This window comes from Panulirus ornatus, chromosome 21, assembly GCF_036320965.1.
Source record: "Panulirus ornatus isolate Po-2019 chromosome 21, ASM3632096v1, whole genome shotgun sequence".
Classification (NCBI taxonomy): domain Eukaryota; kingdom Metazoa; phylum Arthropoda; class Malacostraca; order Decapoda; family Palinuridae; genus Panulirus; species Panulirus ornatus.
The window spans coordinates 18,372,592-18,397,299 of record NC_092244.1 but is presented as its reverse complement, the minus strand read 5'-3'; the positions used below and the strand labels follow the sequence as shown (position 1 = coordinate 18,397,299).

Here is a 24,708-nt window from a genome sequence, read left to right as displayed (position 1 = left end):
TTCCTTTATGGTGCCTGCATGACTGGCCAACCATCATGGTGCCTGCATGACTGGCCCTTCCTTTATAGTCACATTCCCCCCCATTACCAATGTACCTCTCTTAATGAAACGTTTCTCTTTGAAGCATTTCTCATTGCGATGATCGAGTTTTCTCTTGGCTGTAAAAAAACAAAAACTAAGAATCTGTGGTTCTCAGAGAACCTGAACAAGTCGTTACCCTCCGTATTTGTTTTCATATTTTTCAAATTTCATATGAAGTGTTTGGCTTCCCCTGTCTTCATCCTATATGAGTGATCTGCTCTGTGTTTGTGTGTGTGTGTGTGTGTGTGTGTGTGTGTGTGTGTGTGTGTGTGTGTGTGTGTGTATACGCGCCCCCGACGCTGACATGTGACATTAGGAAATAAACCATCACGACACTACAAGTGGATAACTGAAGGCATAAAACTCCAGGGACAACACACACCACATTTCACTAACTCTGGCCATAACCCTCGACCCTCCCTCCCCCCCCGCTGGTCTAATGATGACAAGTGCCCAGGCAGCAAGAACATGACGAGCGCTGAGGCAACGAGAGCAAGACTAGTGCTGAGGCAACAGGAACAAGACCCGTGCTGAGGCAACAGGAGCAAGGCCAGTGCTGAGGCAACTGGAACAAGACCCGTGCAAAGGCAACAGGAGCAAGACCAGTGCTGAGGTAACAAGAGAAAGACCAGTGCTGAAGCAACAGGAGCAAGACCCGTGCTGAGGCAACAGGAGCAAGACCAGTGCTAAGGCAACGAGAGTAACACCAGTGCTGAGGCAACAGAAACAAGACCCGTGCAAAGGCAACAGGAGCAAGACCAGTGCTGAGGTAACAAGAGAAAGACCAGTGCTGAAGCAACAGGAGCAAGACCCGTGCTGAGGCAACGAGAGTAACACCAGTACTGAGGCAACAGGAGCAAGACCCGTGCTGAGGCAACAGGAGCAAGGCCAGTGCTGAGGCAACGAGAGTAACACCAGTACTGAGGCAACAGGAGCAAGACCCGTGCTGAGGCAACAGGAGCAAGGCCAGTGCTGAGGCAACGGGAGCAAGACCAGTGCTGAGGCAACAGGAGCAAGACCAGTGCTGAGGCAACGAGAGCAATACCATCGCTGAGGCAACAAGAGCAAGGCTAGTGCTGAGGCAACGAGAGCAATACCAGTGCTGAGGCAACTGGAGCAAGACCAGTGCTGAGGCAACAGGAGCAAGACCTGTGCTGAGGCAGCAAGAGAAAGACCAGTGCTGAGGCAGCTAGAGCAAGACCTGTGCTGAGGCAACAAGAGAAAGACCAGTGCTGAGGTAGCTAGAGCAAGACCAGTGCTGAGGCAACAAGAACAAGATCAGTGCTGAGGTTAGTACAACATAATTCCTCTAAACTATATGACGTCATCTTCCGCAAGACACCCCGAACCCAAGCGTCGTGCATCGTGTGTCGTGCGTCGTGCGTCAACTGTCGAGCATCATGTGCCGTGCATCGTGTGTCATGCGTCGTGCCTCGTGTGTCGTGCGTCGTGCATTGTGTGTCATGCATCGTGCGTCGTGTGTCGTGCGTCATGTGTCGTGCGTCGTGTGTGTCTTGTGTCATGCGTCGTGTGACGTGCGTCGTGTCGTGCGTCGTGTGTCGTGTGTCGTGCGTCATGTGTCGTGCGTCGTGTGTGTCATGTGTCATTCGTCGTGTCGTGCGTCGTGCGTCGTGTGACGTGCGTCGTGTGACGTGCGTCGTGTGACGTGCGTTGTGTCGTGCGTTGTGCGTCGTGCGTCGTGTGTCGTGCGTCGTGTGTGTCGTGCGTCAGAAGGCGAGAGAGTCGTCAGCGTCAGCAAAATGTACAGTAGGTGGTGGCGCGTGTAGCCCGGCGGTGGAAGCCAGGCCATACCTCTGGTGTTCACACCGCATTTGATGCCAGGGTAAGATGGATACCACCTCCAGGAACTTTACGGCGTCATTACCGTGTGTACTGAAAGGAAAATCATGGCATTGACTACAACCGGGAGGATGAGAGTGCTATACTGGAGACTGACGGTATGGGTGTGACAGCCTGGCTGCTGACCTGACCTTTACGGGTCATGTTAAACGCCACTCAGTCACCCCGAAGAGTCATAACGAAGTGTTCAAGGCTCGTAACGTCGAGCTTGAGGATCGTGCCGTCGTGCTTAAGGATCGTACCGTCGTGCTTAAGGATCGTACCGTCGTGCTTAAGGATAGTACCGTCGTGCTTAAGGATCGTACCGTCGTGCTTCAGGATTTTTCAGTCGTGCTTCAGGATCGTGCCGTCATGCTTAAGGATCGTACCGTCGTGCTTAAGGATCGTACCGTCGTGCTTAAGGATCGTACCGTCGTGCTTAAGGATCGTACCGTCGTGCTTAAGGATAGTACCGTCGTGCTTAAGGATCGTACCGTCGTGCTTAAGGATCGTACCGTCGTGCTTAAGGATCGTACCGTTGTGCTTAAGGATCGTACCGTCGTGCTTAAGGATCGTACCGTCGTTACATAGGTTTGTTCCGTCCTGCTCAAGTATCGTACCCTCCTGCTCAAGGATCGTACCGTCATCGGAAAGGGTCGTACCTCAGTGTTCAAGTATCGTACCGTCCTGCTCAAGGATCGTACCGTCATCGGAAAGGATCATACCGTTCTGCTACCGTCGTGCTTAAGAATTGTACCCACTTGCTCAAGGATCGTACCGTCGGGCTCAAGGATCGTACCGTCGTGCACAACGATTTCTTAACAAAAACTCACGGTACAGCAAGGCAGCAGCGGCAGCGGCGGCTCACACCCACCTCTTCGTCGTTGATGTACCAGGTGAGCTGTGCTGGCGGGAGGGACCTGGCCGAGGTGCAGGTCAGGTGGGCCGTGTCCCCGATGTGGTACTGGTGTTGGGTGCCCGTAATCCGCGGCTTCTCCTCCGGTACGTCTACAACAGTGAGAGACGTCATCATTAGTCACTGCACTGGAAACAGTGACATGGAAAGATAATGTTGATAACGATAATTTCACAGCAGTCAGAGAAACGTATCTGTAACAGATAAAGCTGTGACACTAGACAAAGGCAGTATTAGCCTAACCAAAATTAGTCGAACCTTTAGCAGATCTAAACCAAATTAAGATGAAGATAAGGATGGTTAGGGAAGTTTTGATTGTGATTTAGATTAGGTCGGTGTAGGAGGAAAGGAAAATGCACTGGAGGAGGCGGATCATCCCTTTTGATAACAGACAGTAAGTCAGTGACACATTCATAAAGATCTTCATACTTAAAACTTATAGAAAAATTGTATCCTTCGAGACATTTTGTAGAGAAGAGACTGATAAAGATTACAATGTATCCTTTTTGGAGACAGAGACATGAAGACACAGGGTCTTCGAAAACAAACAAACAACAAAAACGAAACACAAAGTTTCATCATGATAATAAGCAAGGTAGAATTGAATGTCCTAATACGTTATCTAAGTAGATCTTATCTTTACACATGGTAGCGATAAGATTATCAGATAAGGTACAACAGTCTTAGAAGATGATCACGTGAGTTTGTGTGGTGGATGAGGGCATGGGGTAAGATCAGAGACGAAACTAGACCTAAGGAGCATGGAAGCTACACAGAGGTAAACAAGATCATTGAAAACATTAGATAAGGAATGGAGTAACTTAGCTATGATGCAGATAAGGAACTGTGAAATCTGCACTAAAATGTTAGAATATGGTAACCTTTAGCTGTAAATAAAGAGGGGAAGCTTCTTATAAAAGACATGGTTCAGTGAAAGATGTCAAAGAGGAACAGGGATTACAGATGCACTGTGATGGAGATACAGGCGGTAGAGTAAACAGCCAGCATTTGAGAGAGGTTTATCAGGACAACGAATGAGTAGAAGGAAAAAAAAGATGAGAAAGAACGAGAAGAGAAATTTTCACAAGAATATCGTGAATAAGGCAGGATATAATCCAAAACATTTCCATGGACACACCAGGAATATAGTGTTAGTCATAAAACAGTCAGTCGTGCTAGGGTATGCAGAGGAATTTTACAGTATGACAAGTTGGAAAGTATTTTCACAGTGGAAGACATTGTAACCGAAGCATCACTGAGGTGGAATGGAGGAGGTCATGGAAAGCAGTGAAATTGCTGGAAAAGACCTAAGAAAAATACTGAAGTACCTTGACCCACATAAGGCTTATGATCCTGATGAACTTACTTCAAAGAGCTGAAGAAATATACTGAAGCGTCTGAGGGGCTACTTGAAACATTGCTCAGTGTGTAGGTGAAGGAAGGCACTGTGCCAGGGGAGAGGAAGATAGCAAATGTCACGTCTCTTTCTAAGAAAATAAAGGAAAAAGGGAAATTGCATCGATCTACAGATTGGTCCCTCTGGCGAGCATTGTATAACTACCTGCAGAAGAAAAGCCATGTGAGAGATAACACGAAGGGATGTCATGCGTGTGTCACACACACACACACACACACACACACACACACACACACACACACACACACACACACACACACACAGAGGACGTACCTACGACTGTCATGGGGCCACTCTTGTCAGCCGTGTGGAAATTGGGCCACTCAGCGATGACCTCACACTTGTACTTGCCGGAGGAAGTTAGTTGCACATCGTTCAGGATGATTCGCTCCCCAGTGGACAGCTCCCTCTGAAAGTGGGCAGAATTATCGGCTTTAAAAAGAGGTCAGAACTCACTTCACCTGTCTGTCAATCAGCGCTGACCTCACCCATCTTTCCGGCGGACCAAACTCACCTATCTATCGACCAGAGTTACCACCGCCTATCTATCGACCAGAGTTACCACCGCCTATCTATCGACCAGAGTTACCATCGCCTATCTGTGAGTCAGAGTTGACTTCGTCTGTTCATCAGTCTGGCCACTTCATCGTAGGTGACGTCTGGATGATTCTTAACCTTGCGAGCACGAAGTTACGATCCTTGAGGACGACGGGACGACCCTTTAAAGGTATAATGGCTTGGCCTTTATGGCATGACCCTTAAGGGCAACGTGTAAAGGCTAGGTCATCATACTTAAGGGTCGGATTGTCGTATTCAAGATAGGTTTGATTGGTCAGTTCAGGGCAGACGATAGGTATGGCTAATGAGCACACCCTCGTGCACACGAATCTCATCAGATGATGTGAATAACGTTATTCAGAAACAAAACGTATGAGAAGGTGCGTGTGTGTGTGTGTGTGTCTGTGTGTGTGTGTGTGTGTGTGTGTGTGTGTGTGTGTGTGTGTGTGTGTGTGTGTCCTCAGGGAAGCTCGTGTGATGTCCTCCTCACTCGTTTTCGCGCTGGGCATGAAACCATATCGATGTGGTTTGATGTTATGAAAGGAGAATTCCCTAGCGCGCTAGTGTGAGAGGCAGAGAGATAGCCAGTAAGAGAGGTAAAAGGACAGCCAGTGTGAGAATTAGAGGCGGAGTCATTGTGAGAGGAAGAGAAATAGCTAGTGTGGGAGATAGGTGGTACAGCCAGTGTGAGAGGCAGAGGGAGAGCTAGTGTGAGAGGCATAGGAAGAGCCAGTGTGGGAGGCGGAGGGAGAGCTAGTGAAATGTACTGTGTGGCCTCACAGTTGTGAAAATTTGACCCGTCTGTATCACAGATGATTTTTCACTTGTGGTAGGATACGTTCCAGCCCACACGGTTCTGTACCACCGACACGGTACTGTACCACCGACACGGTTCTGTACCACCGACACGGGACTGTACCACCGACACGGTACTGTACCACCGACACGGTGCTGTACCACCGACACGGTACTGTACCACCGACACGGTACTGTACCACCGACACGGTACTGTACCACCGACACGGTACTGTACCACCGACACGGTGCTGTACCACCGACACGGTACTGTACCACCGACACGGTACTGTACCACCGACACGGTACTGTACCACCGACACGGTACTGTACCACCGACACGGTGCTGTACCACCGACACGGTACTGTACCACCGACACGGTGCTGTACCACCTGTACACACAGCTCTTGCCTTCATTGAAGTATTAATCTCACATGCCTTAGACAAGAGCAAAATTCAATTACTAGACGCCAGCCGTCGACCCGCTCCGGAGCCAGCAAATGGCATCAATATAAACCACCAACTACTGAACGATTTTGTTGACATGAAATGATAAAAGTCTCATAGAAGGACAAAAAAATCACAAATGAATTTCCAGTGCCCTGCTATAATCCTTCCATGGGCTAAACCACCCCCATTTAAAATAGTAAACAAATAAAGCTCCCTCCGAGAAAATAAATCCCCCTGAAATCCGCTGACCTCAAGAAATCCTCTGATTTCGAGGAAAGATCCCTTGAAATGGCAAGGCAGATAAGAGCTTGGCAGGTCAAAGGACCAGACCCCGACTTCAGTCAGTGTACCAACATCATCTGAACACTTTATTTTTAGCAATAACATATCGTATATATATATATATATATATATATATATATATATATATATATATATATATATATATATATATATATATATATATATATGATAATAATAATAATAATAATAATAATAATGATAATAATAATAATGATAAAAATAATGATAATATTAATGATGATAACACACACTCTACTATGATATACTTGATCGCCGTTTCCCGCGAGCGATCTAGTATATGCATAAAACCACTAGGAGAATGAAACACGATAAGTTCCCAAGTGCACTCTCGTGTAAAGATAACATCGTCAGGAGAGATACAAGATTGAGATAGAAGACGTAGAACAGTCAGTTGATAAACAAGGAGGAGACGTAGCAAAGACTCCACTGGTAAATAAGCGTTATCGGATGGTGGTGTTCGGGTTGGTGGTGTTCGGGTCTGGCATCATGCATGTCATAAAATTTTTGTTATGTGGGCCAGCCAGGGTCCTGTTCAGAAATTTTGCCTACGACAAATGTTCCCAATTTGTGTAAACCTTCACCAATGTTAGTGTTACAAGTTCTTTGCTCTGATGATGTGTGTTTGCACCAATACTGTAGATGGTTGAAACTAACTAGGATGTGTTATGGGATGTCACTGTACAGCGTGGTGTTGGAGTGGACGAGTCTGAAGCCATGTTGCGTGAGTGAGAGTGGGATATGTCGTTTGATTCTGTTGTGGGTCATTTTTCGCAAGAGTTTGGACACTGGCGGAGGAAGTGCCATATATGGTGGTAAATGAACGGGGCGTTGGGTAGTATGGAGGGTTATAAGGCTGGTATTATATTTGCAGACTTCCAGATGTTTGGCCGTTGTGTTGTGTAGCCAAGGGTCGGGTGATTGCATCTGGGCCAACGTGTTTTGTGTAAAAGTTTGGTATGTTGTCAGGGCCCGTGGCGCGCGAGAGTTCTTTAATATTTTAATTGCATTTCTTGCATCAGTGGGAGTGAAGGGAGGATGGGCAGTTGTTTCTGGATGGATTTTGTGAATCTCTCTTTTTTTTTCCGTGACTTCCCTGTGTGTGTAGGGATGAGGTTGGCTTGTGGCTGAATTTTTAAGTCGTGTCTCATGAGTCTGTCTGCGTATTCTAGGAGACAAGGGATGCTGTTGGGTTTGGTCACAAGTGCTTCATGATTGGGGCTGCGGGCTGGATTGTTGCGTTAGGTATGGATCTCCTTACACCTCGCCAAACACTCAGCCTGCATGTTGATACACTGCGGGTGAAAAGGAGAAAAGGGTCGTTAAGCAACTTCTCACTCCATTGGAGTCCATCATTTCCCTGCTACTGATTTCAGCGTAGCCTCCAAGTTGCAGGAGGCCCAGAAATAGGAGTTTTAAGGTTATATAATTAAGAAATTAAATGATAATTGATTAATTTATCATTGGCCCAGGACTTGTTTCTTGAAAATACCGTGGAGTGACTCTTGGACATCCTTCTTTTTTAGGATCTCTAAGCCTGCGCTACTTCCAGTGGCAGGGAAATGAAGTACTCCTTTGGAGTGGGTTCTTTGACGCGAGATACAGCATCGCATAAGGTGACTTTTCACTCGGGGTGTAACTTCACGGAGGCGGAATCCGGTAACGCCTGTGTTCATGAGAGAGAGAGAGAGAGAGAGTGAGAGAGAGAGAGAGAGAGAGAGAGAGAGAGAGAGAGAGAGAGAGAGAGAGAGAGAGAGAGAGAGAGAGAGAGCAGCGTTTCTCAGCTGGATCTGTTGGACGACCTCCCGCGTCCGTAACCCTTTATTATCTCAACAGGTGTAAACAAACAGAGGCACGAGCACCTATCTGTTTTTATTTATTTATTTTTCCCCCCCCCCACAAATAACTATTACAACGGTGAAGAACAAAAACACAAGTGTGGACGCTGTGCTGTTTTTGTTTCGCCTTTTCGCCCACATGTTCACTCGGGGATCCAGCCTCACGCTAGAGTGAAAATATTGTGTTAACTCAGCGCGGACGCCTCCCGACACCCACCACCCTCCATCCTCCAGGATAACTCCTCGCTGCCCGCCCTCTGATGAACAACTTTGACCTAGATAGATAGGTAGGTAGATAGATAGATAGATTAATATATATATGTTTATACGTGTGTGTGTGTGTGTGTGTGTGTGTGTGTGTGTGTGTGTGTGTGTGTGTGTGTGTGTGTAGATACCCTTTTGTACCCACCTACTTGCACAATAGCGGTAGGAAGTTCTACACTCATGGGGACCCCCACCCATCTCTTTGAACTATCTGTAATCTCAAACAATATTTCGAATCTCTGTTTACTGTTCACGTTCATCATTCACTCGTTTTCAGTTCGTCCACAGCTCTTGTACCTCACTGTCCTCCTTCTACTCGAATCTCTGTTTACTGTTCACGTTCATCATTCACTAGTTTTCAGTTCGTCCACAGCTCATGTACCTTAGTGTCCTCCTTTTACACATCTTTTCTGACGTTTCTCGTCTAGTCGCATGTTATGGGTCTCTGGTGGTCCCATCCTGGCATATCTCGAAGCACCACCGTGCACTGTTCGATTGAGAAAACTTATGTGATCAAGTCGCCTACAGTTTTTCTGCGTGGAAATAAGTTGACGCGATTTCTAACGTGACTCAGTATGTCAGAAATAACGAAACGAAACACGAGACAGTTCGTTAATTCCTTTTTTATAGCGACCCTGACGGCAGTAGTACGAGCGACTGTCGTAGGCTTCCTGATGGCGAGGAGGGTGAAGCAGCAGGAGGAACAGTACCAGGTGTTGATCTGCAACAGATGATGGAGACTGGTGCTTCTTGCGACACCTGCCGATCGCTTCCGACCAACGAAGAACACACTTGTTCCAAAGAAGCACTTCTGAGGGTACAATGATAATGAACAAGCAACACCGAGTGTGTTACTGGACAACAAACAACACTGAGTGTGTTACTAGATAACAAACAACACTGAGTGTGTTACTAGATAACAAACAACACCGAGTGTGTTACTAGATAACAAACAACACCGAGTGTGTTATTAGATAACAAACAACACTGAGTGTGTTACTAGATAACAAACAACACTGAGTGTTACTAGATAACAAACAACACTGAGTGTGTTACTGGACAACATACAACACTGAGTTTGTTACTAGATAACAAACAACACTGAGTGTGTTACTAGATAACAAACAACACCGAGTGTGTTATTGGACAACATACAACACCAAGTGTGTTACTAGATAACAAACAACACTGAGTGTGTTACTAGATAACAAACAACACTGAATGTGTTACTAGATAACAAACAACACCGAGTGTGTTACTAGATAACAAACAACACTGAGTGTGTTACTAGATAGCAAACAACACTGAGTGTGTTGCTAGATAACAAACAACACTGAGTGTGTTACTAGATATTGATCCTCTTCTCGTCCGGCAGAGGTGATCGTACCGTCCACGCCAGCCTGAAGCCCCCACCGAATATTCCTTTTCGAGTGTCATTGAAACAAGGTGTCCGATTTTGCATGATCTGTGGTCATCAGTCTTATGATGTCCTTCACATGGAACCATGACCAGCCTGAGCTGCTAATCTAGCTTAGCTAATCTGAAACTACGTAATTTCACATGAACGGATTCATTATCCTCCAGCTTAGTCCTTCTGGATATTGCCGGAGCTGTCCCCGCTGAGGTGAGGAGGAATGACTTAGAAGCAACGGATAGAAGTAGTACATTACAGAAACAGATTTCTTCCATACATATCGTACATACACCGTAAATGGTCAGTCATTTCCTTTACGACTAAAATATTTTTCGTCAGTATTGTACAGAGTCATGGAAACTCTCCCTTCAGAAATTATATATAAACTTATTTTGGAAAAGTTAGATGACACTGACAAACATTTTGAAACTCCGGGAATATTTTACGACGATCGCGTTACGTATTTTTAATTACTTTTCTTACAACCGGACTTGTCGTTTGTTTTAGAAACGGTCGTCCAACTTGGATTTTTTTCCTACAGCGATGAGCACTGCTCTGCGTGAAATGGGTTGAAATCTTGTTATTTATGTCTGTTATTTGTTGACGATTGCTAACCCAGCTTACATTATTTGCCGAAGGGAGAGAGAGACAGACAGACAGACACACACACACACACACACACACACACACACACACACACACACAGAGAGAGAGAGAGAGAGAGAGAGAGAGAGAGAGAGAGTACTTTGAAGGAATGGCGGGTGTTCGATTTTGGTGGATGCGGCGTTTTTTGAGACATGTGGAATGATGTCACCCTGGATGTGTGATTTGTTTCCGGTCGGGGTGGTAGGGGAGGTGAATGCATGGGTCTTACAGCAAGGGACCAAGTGTACAGCATACTTGGATGGAGGTGAATCGATTGCTGTTTGCAGATGACACGGTTCTGGTGGTAGACTCGAGAGAGAAACTCCAGAAGCTGGTGACAGAGTTCGGGAGAGTGTGCGAAGGGATACAGATGAGAGTGAATGTAAACAAGAGTATTGTAATGAGATGCAGCAAGATAAGATGTTTTGAAAGAATGTCTGAATGGGGAGGACCTGGGGAGGTGAAGTGCTTTGGGGAAGTGAAGTAGCCTTGGCAACGGATGCAACCATGGGGGCAGAAGTGAGCCACAGGGTGGGAAAGTTGGCTAAGGTCCTGGGTGCTGTGAAGAGTGTGTGGGACAAGAGGTCTCTTGTCTGTTAGGGCAAAGATACGTATGGTTGATAGTACAGCGCTCCTGGTAGTGTGGTACGGATGGGGGTATTAGCCTCTGAATGCAAAGCAACGGAAGCGAGTAGACGTGTTGGTAATGAAATACGTTCATCCCCGTACTGTCTCATCAAGGGTTCATGCTTCGTACCCATACGACCCCACTGGGGCTACTATACCATCAGACATTTCCATCTTTACTCTCTCTCTCTCTCTCTCTCTCTCTCTCTCTCTCTCTCTCTCTCTCTCTCTCTCTCTCTCTTACTTGCCATCTTCGCTACCATTAAGAAGTGATTACTAATTATATATTATATGGATTATATATTATATGGGTAGATTTCACTCTGTTGTTGACCCATCTCCTTGTCTTGTATATACTCCCAGTCTTAACTTTACGCCAGGTGCCCATTCATCGATCAACGCTAAAAGTAGAGGATGAACAGCTGGGTTAGCTGTGAGCCAGCTACTCTCTCCGGGACTCGAGCCTGGGACCGCTAAACTGGAGGGTGGCAAAGCTGGCCAGTGCACTACAGAGGCTCATGTAGGAGAAGGGAGTTCAACTCTCGTATGGTTCCATCTCTTGAACTTTTTTTTTACTGTCAAAAATCTGTTCAAACTTCTGTATGCTCTCCGCATTCACTGTCTCATCTCGTTCGTCCACCCTTATACCATAAGAATAAATCTTTGTATCTTTTGAATTTTTTTTGCTCAGTTTCAAGCAATGGCCTCAAGTTGTTCTATCCCAGCGTCTATAGAAGAACTGTTCACTCTTGTCGCCATGAAAATTTTTCAAAGACTTTAGGGTTGTGATCAAATGTTGCCCCTTTTCTTGACCATGTATATGTTTACTGTGTCTTTACTCCTATGTGTACACACACACACATACACACACACACACACACACACACACACACACACACACACACACACACACACACCACACACACCAGTCTGCGCCAGGCACTCATTTATCGACCAGGCTCGAGGGGGAGATGAACACTTAGGTCGGGTGTGGACCAACAGCTGCGCCCAGGATTCGAACCCGTACAAGCCCGACCCCGGGTTATGTCCCGTACTGACCCATGGTGTGTGTGTGTGTGTGTGTGTGTGTGTATGTGTGTGATTAATGTTGTGCTTGTTTTGGGTTGGGCAGCTGGCATTAGCCAGTTCCGCCGATGCAACAAGTGGTTGTGTAGCTTTAATCATGAGTTATGTTGCCGATACACACACACACACGGCTGCATCACCACTTGTTTTTAGCAAATGATATCGTTGTATTGTGGAGAAATGACCAACAGCTACATCTGGGTCGACTGCTGTTGTTATCTGTTCTTGCTACTATCCCTGTAGCCACTTGACGGGGATGGGGGGGTCGCCGTCTGTTCATCAGCTCCCGCCATCGCTTCAGCTACAGTAGGGCCACCGTCTGTTTATCAGCTCCTGCTATCGCTGTAGTTACTTTAAGGTCGCCGTCTGTTATCATATAATGCCGTTGGTGCGTGAACAGTTAATGTAGGTACGTTTACCGTTGATGCAGCTGTCCTTATCCGTTAATGGTACTGTTGCAGCCAGAGTTGGGAGAGTCGTTGTTGCCCGTTAATGAAGCAGTTACATCTAATGTTATGACTTGCTCATGTAATATTTTAATCAGTTCCACCCAACCCCCCGCTCTTCACACCCGCTTTTAAAACAGTCGGTCTTTGTTTGGTGTCAGTTTAAGGTATAATAGCGACAGTTTAGTAACTTGTACAATAGATGTAATGAAACATACACCCTTTAATGGCGTCCTTGCTGGGCAGTAAGAGGCGAGGATAATAAGCCCAGGATGTTGCTTCTGGTTGTCCTTTGCTTGACTAATGAATCAAGGATGTTTCTGCAGGATATTCTTTACAGCAGTTCCTCCCCCAGGAGGAAAAAAAAAAAGAGCTAATAATGACATCAGCTATTGTCCTAGGATGCTATTGTTTTCGGTAATGGACCATTACTTTGCATAGGAACGTCCCGTCTTTTATTTTACTATAAAACTGAATTTATAGTACCAGTGAGGAGGAGGAGGAGGAGGGGGAGGGTTGGAATGAGAAAGAAGGGTGATGAGAGACGATGGGAGGGACCGAAGAGAAAGGTAAAGCAAAGAATGATACAACAATGAAGTGTTGAATCTGCCTCAGTATGTGTGTGTGTGGCTGTGTCTTATTATCTCTTATTATCATCACGTTGATTATGGAGGGATCATAGGCGTATGTATCTTAATGAAAGATTCATATATCTAAAGTACTTTACTCTGGGACTCATAGGAATATATATATATATATATGTGTGTGTGTTAGTGTGTGTGTGTGTGTGCAAACAATAGCTTTCACTTACATGTGAATAAGATTCTTCCACGAGTCCAAAGCATCGTTGCTGTGGGAATGCATCCTCACATCAGTGTGTCCACCTCTCCTACCTAACCTCCAGTTGTGTCCTCTCGTCCGGGACTGTTCCAGCATCAGGGAACTGCTCGCTGTTAACCTTGTCATGGTCTCTTACAAATTTGTATGTAGTCATCACGCCTCCAGTTATTCTTTACTTTTAGTGTAGACAGAATGAAGGCTTCCCTCCTCTCATCATACCATTCTTGTTGCATTTCTTTTGGACCCTTTCCAGCGGTTGGGTGTGTATCCTGGAGTTAGGGGACCAGATTTTTGTCGCATATTTCAACCTTGGAAAAGTTTACGTTGTGTATATCTTCCCTAAACATCTAAAAGTTCACATACTTGAAGGTGATTTTGTCACTGACCGAAAGACAAGTATACCTCCTTCATGATTCTTCTTACGTCATGATGCTCTGGCGACATGTTCGCGTGATGTCAACTCCTGAGTCTCTCTCACAATGCGTCTTTTGTCATTCATTTCCCCCGGTACAGATCCGGTCTGCTTAGATTCCATGCCACCTTCATGACTACGGGTTCCAGGGTTGAATTTCACTATTTTCTTTGTCCCACCGCTGCTGCTTCAGGTCTGGGTCTCTTTACATCATCTTGTGGTCCTTGTTGCTTCGTACCTCGTTCGTAATTTGAGCATCATCAGTAAACATCTGAATCCACCTTATATAGAACATCAGTAACCTCGAGATCAGAAATGGTAAAGGTCTCAGCAGTGAGTCCAGAGGGACCCCACTTGTCACCCGTTCTCTCTTGCTTCGTAGTTGGTCACAGTAGGTGTCGCTCCACATGTGTAGTTCTCTACAGACTCCACATTGGATGTTTAGCTTCATCATCAGTCGTGTGTGGGGGACAGTACGTGAGGCCCTCTGGCAGTGTAGTGATATACAGTCGACCCAGTCGTCTGTTTTCTCCTAAGATGTGGCGTACTTACTTGTAGAAATCCGGCAGATTCGTCGCGTAAGATCTCCTCCTTCAGTGTTGCTTTCCACTTACGTAGCTTGTGCTAGCCAGTCACTTCTCCTTCTGCTTCTTTTCTATTTATTTTTCGATTGCCTTGAGGTAATGTCGCTCCCCTGTGATTTAGGTTTAATTGTCTGTCACCTTTTTCGAATACTTGTTACTCCGTTGGCTCTCCTCCAGTTTGCTCAGCCCTTTGTTCTCATTAAGGGAGGAATCATGCATCACCTGTCAATTGGCAACGGTTTACAGGTACTTTCTGAGAACAAATAATGAGATGAAATCCCCTTTATGAGCTTCATGCGGGTCTAGCTCCTCCATAAGCCTCCTCGCTGCAACTGGATTCATTTCGATGTTTCCCCCTAGATGCCTTCTTCGTCCCTGGCTGTAGGTATGGTAACTCTGGATCACCGAGTGTAAACGCACACTTTAACTTCGTATTCACTTCGTCACGTATGTGCTCATCTGTACGAATACCTTTCCTCATTCTGAGCTCTTTTACTTAACAATTTGGTCCATTAAAGTTAATTTGCCCCATATTAATTTGGTGAAATAGTTTTATAAGTTCTTGCAATTGACTCATAATATTTCTTTTGTATTTGCTTGCTCTTCCTTGCTTTTCCTGATAAAGTTATTTCAAATATTTCTAAGTCTTTCCAACGTGTTTCGACTCCTGTGTCTTCTCTGCCTCTTCTGTGATGTGCATTTGTATTTCCTGGTCTTATTACGTCTGTAGATCCCATTCCTTTAGAGTTATCTCCATCCCTCCGTCACTATGTGTTGCTGTTGCTACATATCTCTGTGTGCCACTTCCAAATCTCTAAATACAAGATTGCTGTGCGACCAGGTCATGGAATTTGGCTTCCTGATCTGATTAGAAGTATTTGAGTGGTGGTACGTTCCTTCCTCATACTTTTTTTTTTTTTTTTTTTTTTTTTTTTTTTTTTTTTTTTTTTTTTTTTTTTTTTTTTTTTTTTTTTTTTTTTTTTTTTTTTTTTTTTTTTTTTTTTTTTTTTTTTTTTTTTTTTTTTTTTTTTTTTTTTTTTTTTTTTTTTTTTTTTTTTTTTTTTTTTTTTTTTTTTTTTTTTTTTTTTTTTTTTTTTTTTTTTTTTTTTTTTTTTTTTTTTTTTTTTTTTTTTTTTTTTTTTTTTTTTTTTTTTTTTTTTTTTTTTTTTTTTTTTTTTTTTTTTTTTCCTTCTTTACTACATATTAAATTATTTTTTAAATTTAATACAGATCCGGTCTGCTTAGATTCCATGCCACCTTCATGACTACGGGTTCCAGGGTTGAATTTCACTATTTTCTTTGTCCCACCGCTGCTGCTTCAGGTCTGGGTCTCTTTACATCATCTTGGGGTCCTTGTTGCTTCGTACCTCGTTCGTAATTAGAGCATCATCAGTAAACATCTGAATCCACCTTATATAGAACATCAGTAACCTCGAGATCAGAAATGGTAAAGGTCTCAGCAGTGAGTCCAGAGGGACCCCACTTGTCACCCGTTCTCTCTTGCTTCGTAGTTGGTCACAGTAGGTGTCGCTCCACATGTGTAGTTCTCTACAGACTCCACATTGGATGTTTAGCTTCATCATCAGTCGTGTGTGGGGGACAGTACGTGAGGCCCTCTGGCAGTGTAGTGATATACAGTCGACCTAGTCGTCTGTTTTCTCCTAAGATGTGGCTTACTTACTTGTAGAAATCCGGCAGATTCGTCGCGTAAGATCTCCTCCTTCAGTGTTGCTGTCCACATACGTAGCTTGTGCTAGCCAGTCACTTCTCCTTCTGCTTCTTTTCTATTTATTTTTCGATTGCCTTGAGGTGATGTCGCTCCCCTGTGATTTAGGGTTAATTGTCTGTCACCTTTTTCGAATACTTGTTACTCCGTTGGCTCTCCTCCAGTTTGCTCAGCCCTTTGTTCTCATTAAGGGAGGAATCATGCATCACCTGTCAGTTGGCAACGGTTTCCAGGTACTTTCTGAGAACAAATAATGAGATGAAATCCTCTTTATGAGCTTCATGCGGGTCTAGCTCCTTCATAAGCCTCCTCGCTACAATTGGATTCATTTCGATGTGGCCCCCTAGATGCCTTCTTCGTCCCTGGCTGGTAGGTATGGTAACTCTGGGTCGCCGAGTGTAAACGCACACTGAAACTTCGCATTCACTTCGTCAAGTATGTGCTCATCTGTACGAATACCTTTCCTCATTCTGAGCTCTTTTACTGAACAATTTGGTCCATTAAAGTTAATTTGCCCCATATTAATTTGGTGAATTAATTTTATAAGCTCTTGCAATTGACTCATTATATTTCTTTTGTATTTGCTTGCTCTTCCTTGCTTTTCCTGATAAAGTTATTTCAAATATTTCATACTTTTTTAGTATTTTCGGGGGACGTTCATCCTTGAAGCGCGTCCTCTTTTACGTTGTAATTGATCTTAAGTAAAGAGTGACCACTTCCTCCACTTGGAGGGCCACAAGTAAGGCGTTCAACCCCCGAGTAACTGTGCGTAAAGAGTAAATCCAACTTAGATCGGACATCCGCCCCTCTAACTCTCATGACCTTTGAAACATGTTGGTCCAGAAGGTTCTGCAGCGCGCGCTCTGGGAACCTGAATCTCGTGTTTTCACACACACACACACACACACACACACACACACACACACACACACACACACACACACACACACCGTATAGATTTAAAGTATCCAAACCTCTGTCCGTGAGGTCAAGTCCTCTAGAATAAGAGCTTCACCGTCGCTGTGCACGGCTTCACTTGCCGCTACATGCGTCATCCGGATCGTCCCTGTATCATTCTTTATCATGCTGTTGTTCTGGTTCTTCTGATCATCCTGAAGCATTGTTATACACCAGGGAGGATATGAAAGGTATTTCATCTTTCACTAGTTTCCTGACAGTGTAGTGACTACGTGGCAGTGCATGAGAAGGATTTATATAACAAATAACAGGAGACCAGGTGGTCCATGACGAGGCTCCGATCACCCGTTCATCATCACCATTTCTTAGGATCTTTTGGTTTCCTTCCGGTCGCACATCCTGCTGAGGAAACCACACAGGATTTGTTAGTCTCGCTCAGTCGATATCTGGGTCACTCTCGAGATGCTCGACCCTTAAAACTCCAGTTTCCCTCCACTCCACACCAGCCCATCAACCAGCAGTCATCTAAACATGGCCTTCAGCACGGGCCTTCCTTTAATGATTCGTCCTATGTGTGTGTGTGTGTAAGAGAGAGAGAGAGAGAGAGAGAGAGAGAGAGAGAGAGAGAGAGAGAGAGAGAGAGAGAGAGAGAGAGAGAGAGAGAGAGAGAGAGAGAGAGAGAGAGAGAGTTGCGGGAGGATCTCCGGATCCAGCAACACAGTCTGTCCTCAGCACACGATCGTAGGGGTCTCACAGGTCGCAGTTCTCTTCGATTCAAAATAGAGTTCCTCCACGACCGATCTACCAGATAAGAGTGTTGCTGAGCCCTACACGATAGTGCACACTTTGTGAGTGTACGCCTCACAAACTACACTCTGATCTTCACTCTCAGAACTGAAGGAATAATTCTACGTGTTGAAAGTTAGATGACATCTTGCATTAGTAACTCCCTTTTTCCCCCAGTCAACCATAACATTTTCGATATTTTTTTTTTCCCTATCAGTCTCTTTGCCTTTATTCAGGAGAGTTGTATTGCTTGAACCTTTGTAAACTAACTACCACCAGTATTTTTTTTTTCTTTTTTTTGCGCTGGTATGTCATCAGTTGACTGTTCATCCCCGTATGGTGAGTTTACGCCAGACGGGAGACCACATAGTAGACCACGAGTGTCTTACGATTGCTCGTGTCGCAACTGTAGCAGATGGATGGTTCTCTCTCTCTCTCTCTCTCTCTCTCTCTCTCTCTCTCTCTCTCTCTCTCTCTCTCTCTCTCTCTCTCTCTCTCTCTCTCTCTCTCTCTCTCGGGTCATGTCAGGACGATTAGATGTCTCTTCAGGGATCGATGTATTCAAGTGCTGTGAGGCTGATCACTACCACGCAGCTGGGGTGAGAATGACGACCACTCCGGTGAATGGCGGGTCTTCCAGACTTCATCGCACGACCCCCACATGCCTAGGTCACATTAACATAAAACTAATATCCAAAATATTTGCAGTTTAATGACGATTGATTTTTTTTTGTATAATTCCCCCCAGGATCGTCTCATTTCCCCGCAACAGTGTGGCAGGGGGTTGTGGGGGAGAGAACTATTAACGGGTTGAAAAAAGAATATGTATATTTACGCGAGATGCGATGACTTACATAAACTAACAAAAAAAAACGTAAATCGTTAGCAAAGGCGATTTTTTTCCTTCTCTGTACTTCAAGCTTTTATCTGTACGATTGTACAGTACATTACTGTAGCCTCCACCTGGGATCTGTACCTAATATTTCGTTATGCATTTCAGTATCTTTGACTACAAACCATTTCATCATGTTTGTGTCATACATCTTCATTTTTCTTCATCTATCTTTCTCTCTCTATGTCGTTGTTCTTTCTCTCTCTATGTCGTTGTATCATCGCTCGTTGTTAATAGTATTAATCAATACCAGATTCGGAGATGAATTTCCTTATGGGTATTGCTGTGCTTTCCTAGGAACGTGTCTTTCACATGCATTCACATAGATTCACATACCTTCCCATATGTGGTTGTCAGAGTGCCACATGTTTCCTGTGTAATGGCTTGACGTAACTGTGTTGCACTGAAGATAGTTCCTTCACTCCACACGGTTCGCTTTTTATCTCCATCCTTCGGTATCTTGTAAGAGATCATCCACTGCTTCCCAGATTCACAGTCGGGTCAACATTTTTTTTTTTTTTTGGTTATACTGTCAACAAGAGGAGTTAACGTGGCGTGTTGCAAAGGACGTCTTAACCAAAGGGGAATTTTTCGTGTATCCTAAAACTCTTTTATTTCGGTAATTCCTATCATGTTTGCGCACTCGAAGGATTTCGTAATAGCGCTCCACTCGGGTAGGATGGGCTGTGTCCTGCCTTCTGCTGTTCACTGACCACTCGGTGCTACGCCCTGTGTTGTATCCATATCAACTTTAGTCTCCCATTTAGCCAACATATCCCCTTCCTGTACAGCGAGACACAACCCGGTTGTACTGATCTACAAGCACAGTAATTACTGTCATGTGATCCAGTCTCGGATCATCGTGTATAATATTTTGGTTTATGAGGAAAGGTCCTTTGTTTCCCCCCCCCCCCCCCCCCCCCCGTTTAACCCATCGTTCTCGAAGTTATGAGCACGAGGTGAGAATAACTCAGATTAAATGAGCCCTGACCATCCCTTTCGATAACTGGAACGTGTCGTCGGACATGCGCGCCTGGTCGTGCGTGCGACCAAGGCGAGGGACATGAGAGAGAGAGAGAGAGAGAGAGAGAGAGAGAGAGAGAGAGAGAGAGAGAGAGAGAGAGAGAGAGAGAGAGTAGGGTTGATGAATGATGAATACAAAGTGGTCAGTGATAGAAGTCCTCCAGCCAGTGACCTCCTCCACACCCCCCCCCCCCCCCCCCCCCCCCAGCCTTACCGATACGAACGATGTGTTATACAATTTTCTTATTTCCTGTACATGTTACATGGCGCATGATGTAGACGCGGGCATCCCAGGTTGATATGTATCATAAAGTCAACTTGGAATACCAAGAGGAAGAAGAAGAAAAAAGCTGTCCTGTCAGCAGGTGAATGTTTGAGCAAGGAATCAATCTAAAATGTACATAGGTGATGTTTACTGGATTGACAGCCTGGAGGGGAGGTGTGAGAGAGATAGAGATAGATAGATAGATAGATAGATAGAGAGAGAGAGAGAGAGAGAGAGAGAGAGAGAGAGAGAGAGAGAGAGAGAGAGAGAGAGAGGCTGTGAAACCCATCTATTGTGTGTAAAGTGACTGCTCCAGAAGAACTCCCATTGGCAAGATTGATAAAAGTTCTTGCTTCTTGCTGAGATTAAATTTCTTGTTAGCCTCAGTTGCGTGTGTCACAAGACTTGCCAAGTAATTCCGAATTTCGAGAGGATTTTTTTTTTTTTTCGTTAAAGGTTCATCATAATCGTCTTGGCTGCCTTTATGTGTTGGGTCCCTGAGGGGATAACCATGTTTGGGGTCTAGTATTGACACGCATCAACACGACCCTCCTCCTGTTGCTCCATCACTACGCTCAGGTCAGGAGGTCGTCAATAAGAAGAGGTCAACAGGTCATCATCAATGCCCACGCCAGGATGTCCTCACCGAGCTCAGGTCAGGAGGTCGTCAATTAGAAGAGGTCAACAGGTCATCATCAATGCCCACGGCAGGATGTCCTCACCGAGCTCAGGTTAGGAGGTCGTCAATAAGAAGAGGTCAACAGGTCATCATCAATGCCCACGGCAGGATGTCCTCACCGAGCTCAGGTCAGGAGGTCGTCAATAAGAAGAGGTCAACAGGTCATCATCAATGCCCACGGCAGGATGTCCTCACCGAGCTCAGGTTAGGAGGTCGTCAATAAGAAGAGGTCAGGAGGTCGTCACCAAGCCAAGCCCGCCCACCAAACCACTGGTATAACGTTAACTCCAGCCATCTTGCCGTCAGCAGGTTCCAGCTATTGTCAGATCACCAGGCTCCACTCCACATGTTCCTCACAAACGCCCCACCCGTTGGTGTTGTCACAAACTCCCATCCATCAGGTGGCTACAAGCACCCCATCCATCATGATGTCACAAAATCCCATCCATCAGATGGCTACAAATACCCCATCGATCATGATGTCACAAAGCCCCATCCATCACGGCGTGGAAAAGACCCTCCCATCATACCACTCCGTATGACCCTTGACCATCCTGACGTCTCACACACAAACAGCCCTGCTCACCAGTGCTCCAGCTCAGTGCTCTTCAACTTTCTCCACCTAGCGGGACTCTCGTAAATTAATTACTTCCAGGTTTATCTTACCGTATACTCCTGGTGTTTTTTCCCATCAGGCTGGTGAAGTGTTGTGGTACACCGGTAATAAAGTACTGCCCTAGCCTACCCCAGGAAGAAGAGGAAATCTTGAGCACACGTGAAAAACTAGACAGGTCTCGACGCCACTGGCCTGGGGAGTAGCAAGAGACAGGGGATAAACTAACACATGGCTCGGGTGTCCGGAGCTGGACAAAGGGAGAGAGGGAAGTATTGCCTTTCAGTTTCCGCCTCGTAACTTTTTGTCATCTCGCCTCCCGTAATGTCATTTTCATTCTTACCCTAATAAGCTAGAGGAGACGAGAGACGAGGAGGGACGAAGGACGGTAGCTTTGGGACATGAAAACTGCCATGTCTTTCATCCAGCGTGTCGGCTGGGCAATAAGGGCGTGGGTGGGTGGCATGATAAGGTGTATCTGTGATGACGTGAGGCGCTGGCGACATATCTTGCTGCCGTCCCGCCAGGCAGGCGATGGTATCACCCCACCAGCCTTCCCTCACACCTCAGACACTCACGTCCTCCCGTCCTACCCCGTTGCGTCGCCCCCCACCCACAACATCTCACGTCTTACCCCATGCCACCTCCCTCGGTACCCAGCAACAACCGTCCTCCCCCAGGACCTCACGTCGTACCCTACCACGTCGTTGCTCCTCCTCCTGCACCCCAGCAACGCCCGTCTTCCCCCGACCCTCGCCTTCCCAGGATCTCCCGTCATACCCTGCCATCTCAGGCCACCCCCTCCCACACCCCGGCAGCCCCGTCCTCCCCCAGGACCTCACGTCCTCCTTCATTACCTTCAGCCCAACTTTTCCCAGCTGCAGCAAGTAGGATCACCTTCAGAAATCAATAAGACCTCCCCAGTACGTTGACCAGGCTGCCGACGGTGCTGTTGTGACCAGCTAGCTCCCATGATGGTGTTGTGACCAGCCAGCTCCCATGATGGTGTTGTGACCATCCTGGCCCCATGATGGTGTTGTGACCAGCCTGGCCCCATGATGGTGTTGTGACCAGCCTGGCCCCATGATGGTGTTGTGACCAGCCTGGCCGCATGATGATGTTGTAACCAGCCTGGCCCCATGATGGTGTTGTGACCAGCCTGGCCCCATGATGGTGTTGTGACCAGCCTGGCCCCATGATGGTGTTGTAACCAGCCTGGCCCCATGATGGTTTTGTGACCAGCCTGGCCGCATGATGGTGTTGTAACCAGCCTGGCCCCATGATGGTGTTGTGACCAGCCTGCCACACTGTTAAGATGTGACCATCCCTGCTCCATGATGGTGTTGTAACCAGCCTGGCCGCATGATGGTGTTGTAACCAGCCTGCCACACTGTTAAGATGTGACCAGCCCTGCTCCATGATGGTGTTGTAACCAGCCCAGCCCCATGATGGGGTTGTGACCAACCTGACCCAATGATGGGGTTGCGACCAGCCTGCTCCCAAGATGGTGTTGTAGCCAACTTAGTCTCATTATGGTGTTGTGACCAGCCTAACCCAATGATGGGGTTGCGACCACCCTGGCCCCATGATAGTGTTGTGACCATCCTGGGCCATGATTGTGTTGTGACCATCCTGGACCCATGATGATGTGACCAGCCTGCCTCATGATGATGATGTGACCAGCCTGCCTCATGATGATGATGTGACCAGCCTGTTCCCATGATGCTATTGTGACCAGCCTGGCCCCATGATGGTGTTGTGACCAGCCTGGCCCCATGCTCGTGTTGTGATCAGCCTGGCCCCATGATAATATTGTGATCAGCCTAGCCCCATGATGGTGATGTGACCAGCCTGGCCCCATGTTGGTGTTGTGACCAGCCTGGCCCCATGATGGTGTTGTGACCAGCCTGGCCCCATGCTGGTGTTGTGATCAGCCTGGCCCCATGATAGTGTTGTGATCAGCCTAGCCCCATGATGGTGATGTGACCGGCCTGGCCTCATGTTGTTGTTGTGACCAGCCTGGCCTCATGTTGTTGTTGTGACCAGCCTGGCCCCATGATTGTGTTGTGAACCAGCCTGACTCCATGCTGGTGTTGTGATCAGCCTGGCCCCATGATAGTGTTGTGATCAGCCTAGCCCCATGTTGATGATGTGACCAGACTGCTCCATGATGATGTGACCAGCCTGGCCCCATGATGATGTGACCAGCCTGGCCCCAAGATGATGTGACCAGCCTGGCCCCATGATGGTGTTGTGACCAGCCTTGCCCCATGATGATGATGATGAGACCAGAATGGCCCCATGATGGTGTTGTAACCAGCCTGGCCCCATGATGGTGTTGTGACCAGCCTGCCTCTATGATGGTGTTGTGACCAGCCTGCCTCCATGATGGCGTTGTGACCAGCCTGGCCCCATGATGGTGTTGTGACCAGTATGGCCCCATGATGGTGTTGTGACCAGCCTGGCTCCATAATGGTGTTGTGACCAGCCTGGCCCCATATTGATGTTGTGACTAGCCTGCCTCCATGATGGTGTTGTGACCATCCTGGCCCCATGATGGTGTTGTGACCAGCCTGCCCCCATGATGGTGTTGTGACCAGCCTGGCCTCATGATGGTGTTGTGACCAGCCTGCCCCCATGATGGTGTTGTGACCAGCCTGGCTCCATGATGGTGTTGTGACCAGTATGGTCCCATGATGGTGTTGTGACCAGCCTGGCTCCATGATGGTGTTGTGACCAGCCTGCCCCCATGATGGTTTTGTGACCAGCCTGGCCCCATGATGGTTTTGTGACCAGCCTGGCCCCATGATGGTGTTGTGACCATCCTGGCCCCATGATGGTATTGTGACCAGCCTGCCCCCATGATGGTGTTGTGACCAGCCTCCCCCCATGATGGTTTGTGACCAGCCTGCCCCCATGATGGTGTTGTGACCAGCCTGGCCCCATGATGGTGTTGTGACAAGCCTGCCCCCATGATGGTGTTGTGACCAGCCTGGCCCCATGATGGTGTTGTGACCAGCCTGCCCCATGATGGTGTTGTGACCAGCCTGGCCCCATGATGGTGTTGTGACCAGTATGATCCCATGATGGTGTTGTGACCAGCCTGCCCCATGATGGTGTTGTGACCAGCCTGCCCCATGATGGTGTTGTGACCAGCCTGCCCCCGATGGTGTTGTGACCAGCATGGCCCCCAACACCTGCCTCAACACCAGCTGCTGGAGCTTACCCTCAACCTACCCGTGCCAACCAGATGGTGCTGACGAGATCTCTTC

At 46.7% G+C, this 24,708-nt stretch overlaps 1 protein-coding gene across 1 annotated transcript in view; it reads right to left on the bottom strand.

The window, feature by feature from the left end:
* LOC139756394 (junctional adhesion molecule 2A-like) overlaps positions 1-24,708 on the bottom strand; it is a 474,666-nt gene that overhangs the window by 62,677 nt on the left and 387,281 nt on the right. The window contains exons 3-4 of the mRNA XM_071675804.1: positions 4,527-4,662; positions 2,795-2,928 (exon numbers count right to left, since the gene is read on the bottom strand). Coding sequence (XP_071531905.1) covers positions 2,795-2,928; positions 4,527-4,662 — 270 coding nt within the window. The remainder of the gene's footprint in view (positions 1-2,794; positions 2,929-4,526; positions 4,663-24,708) is intronic.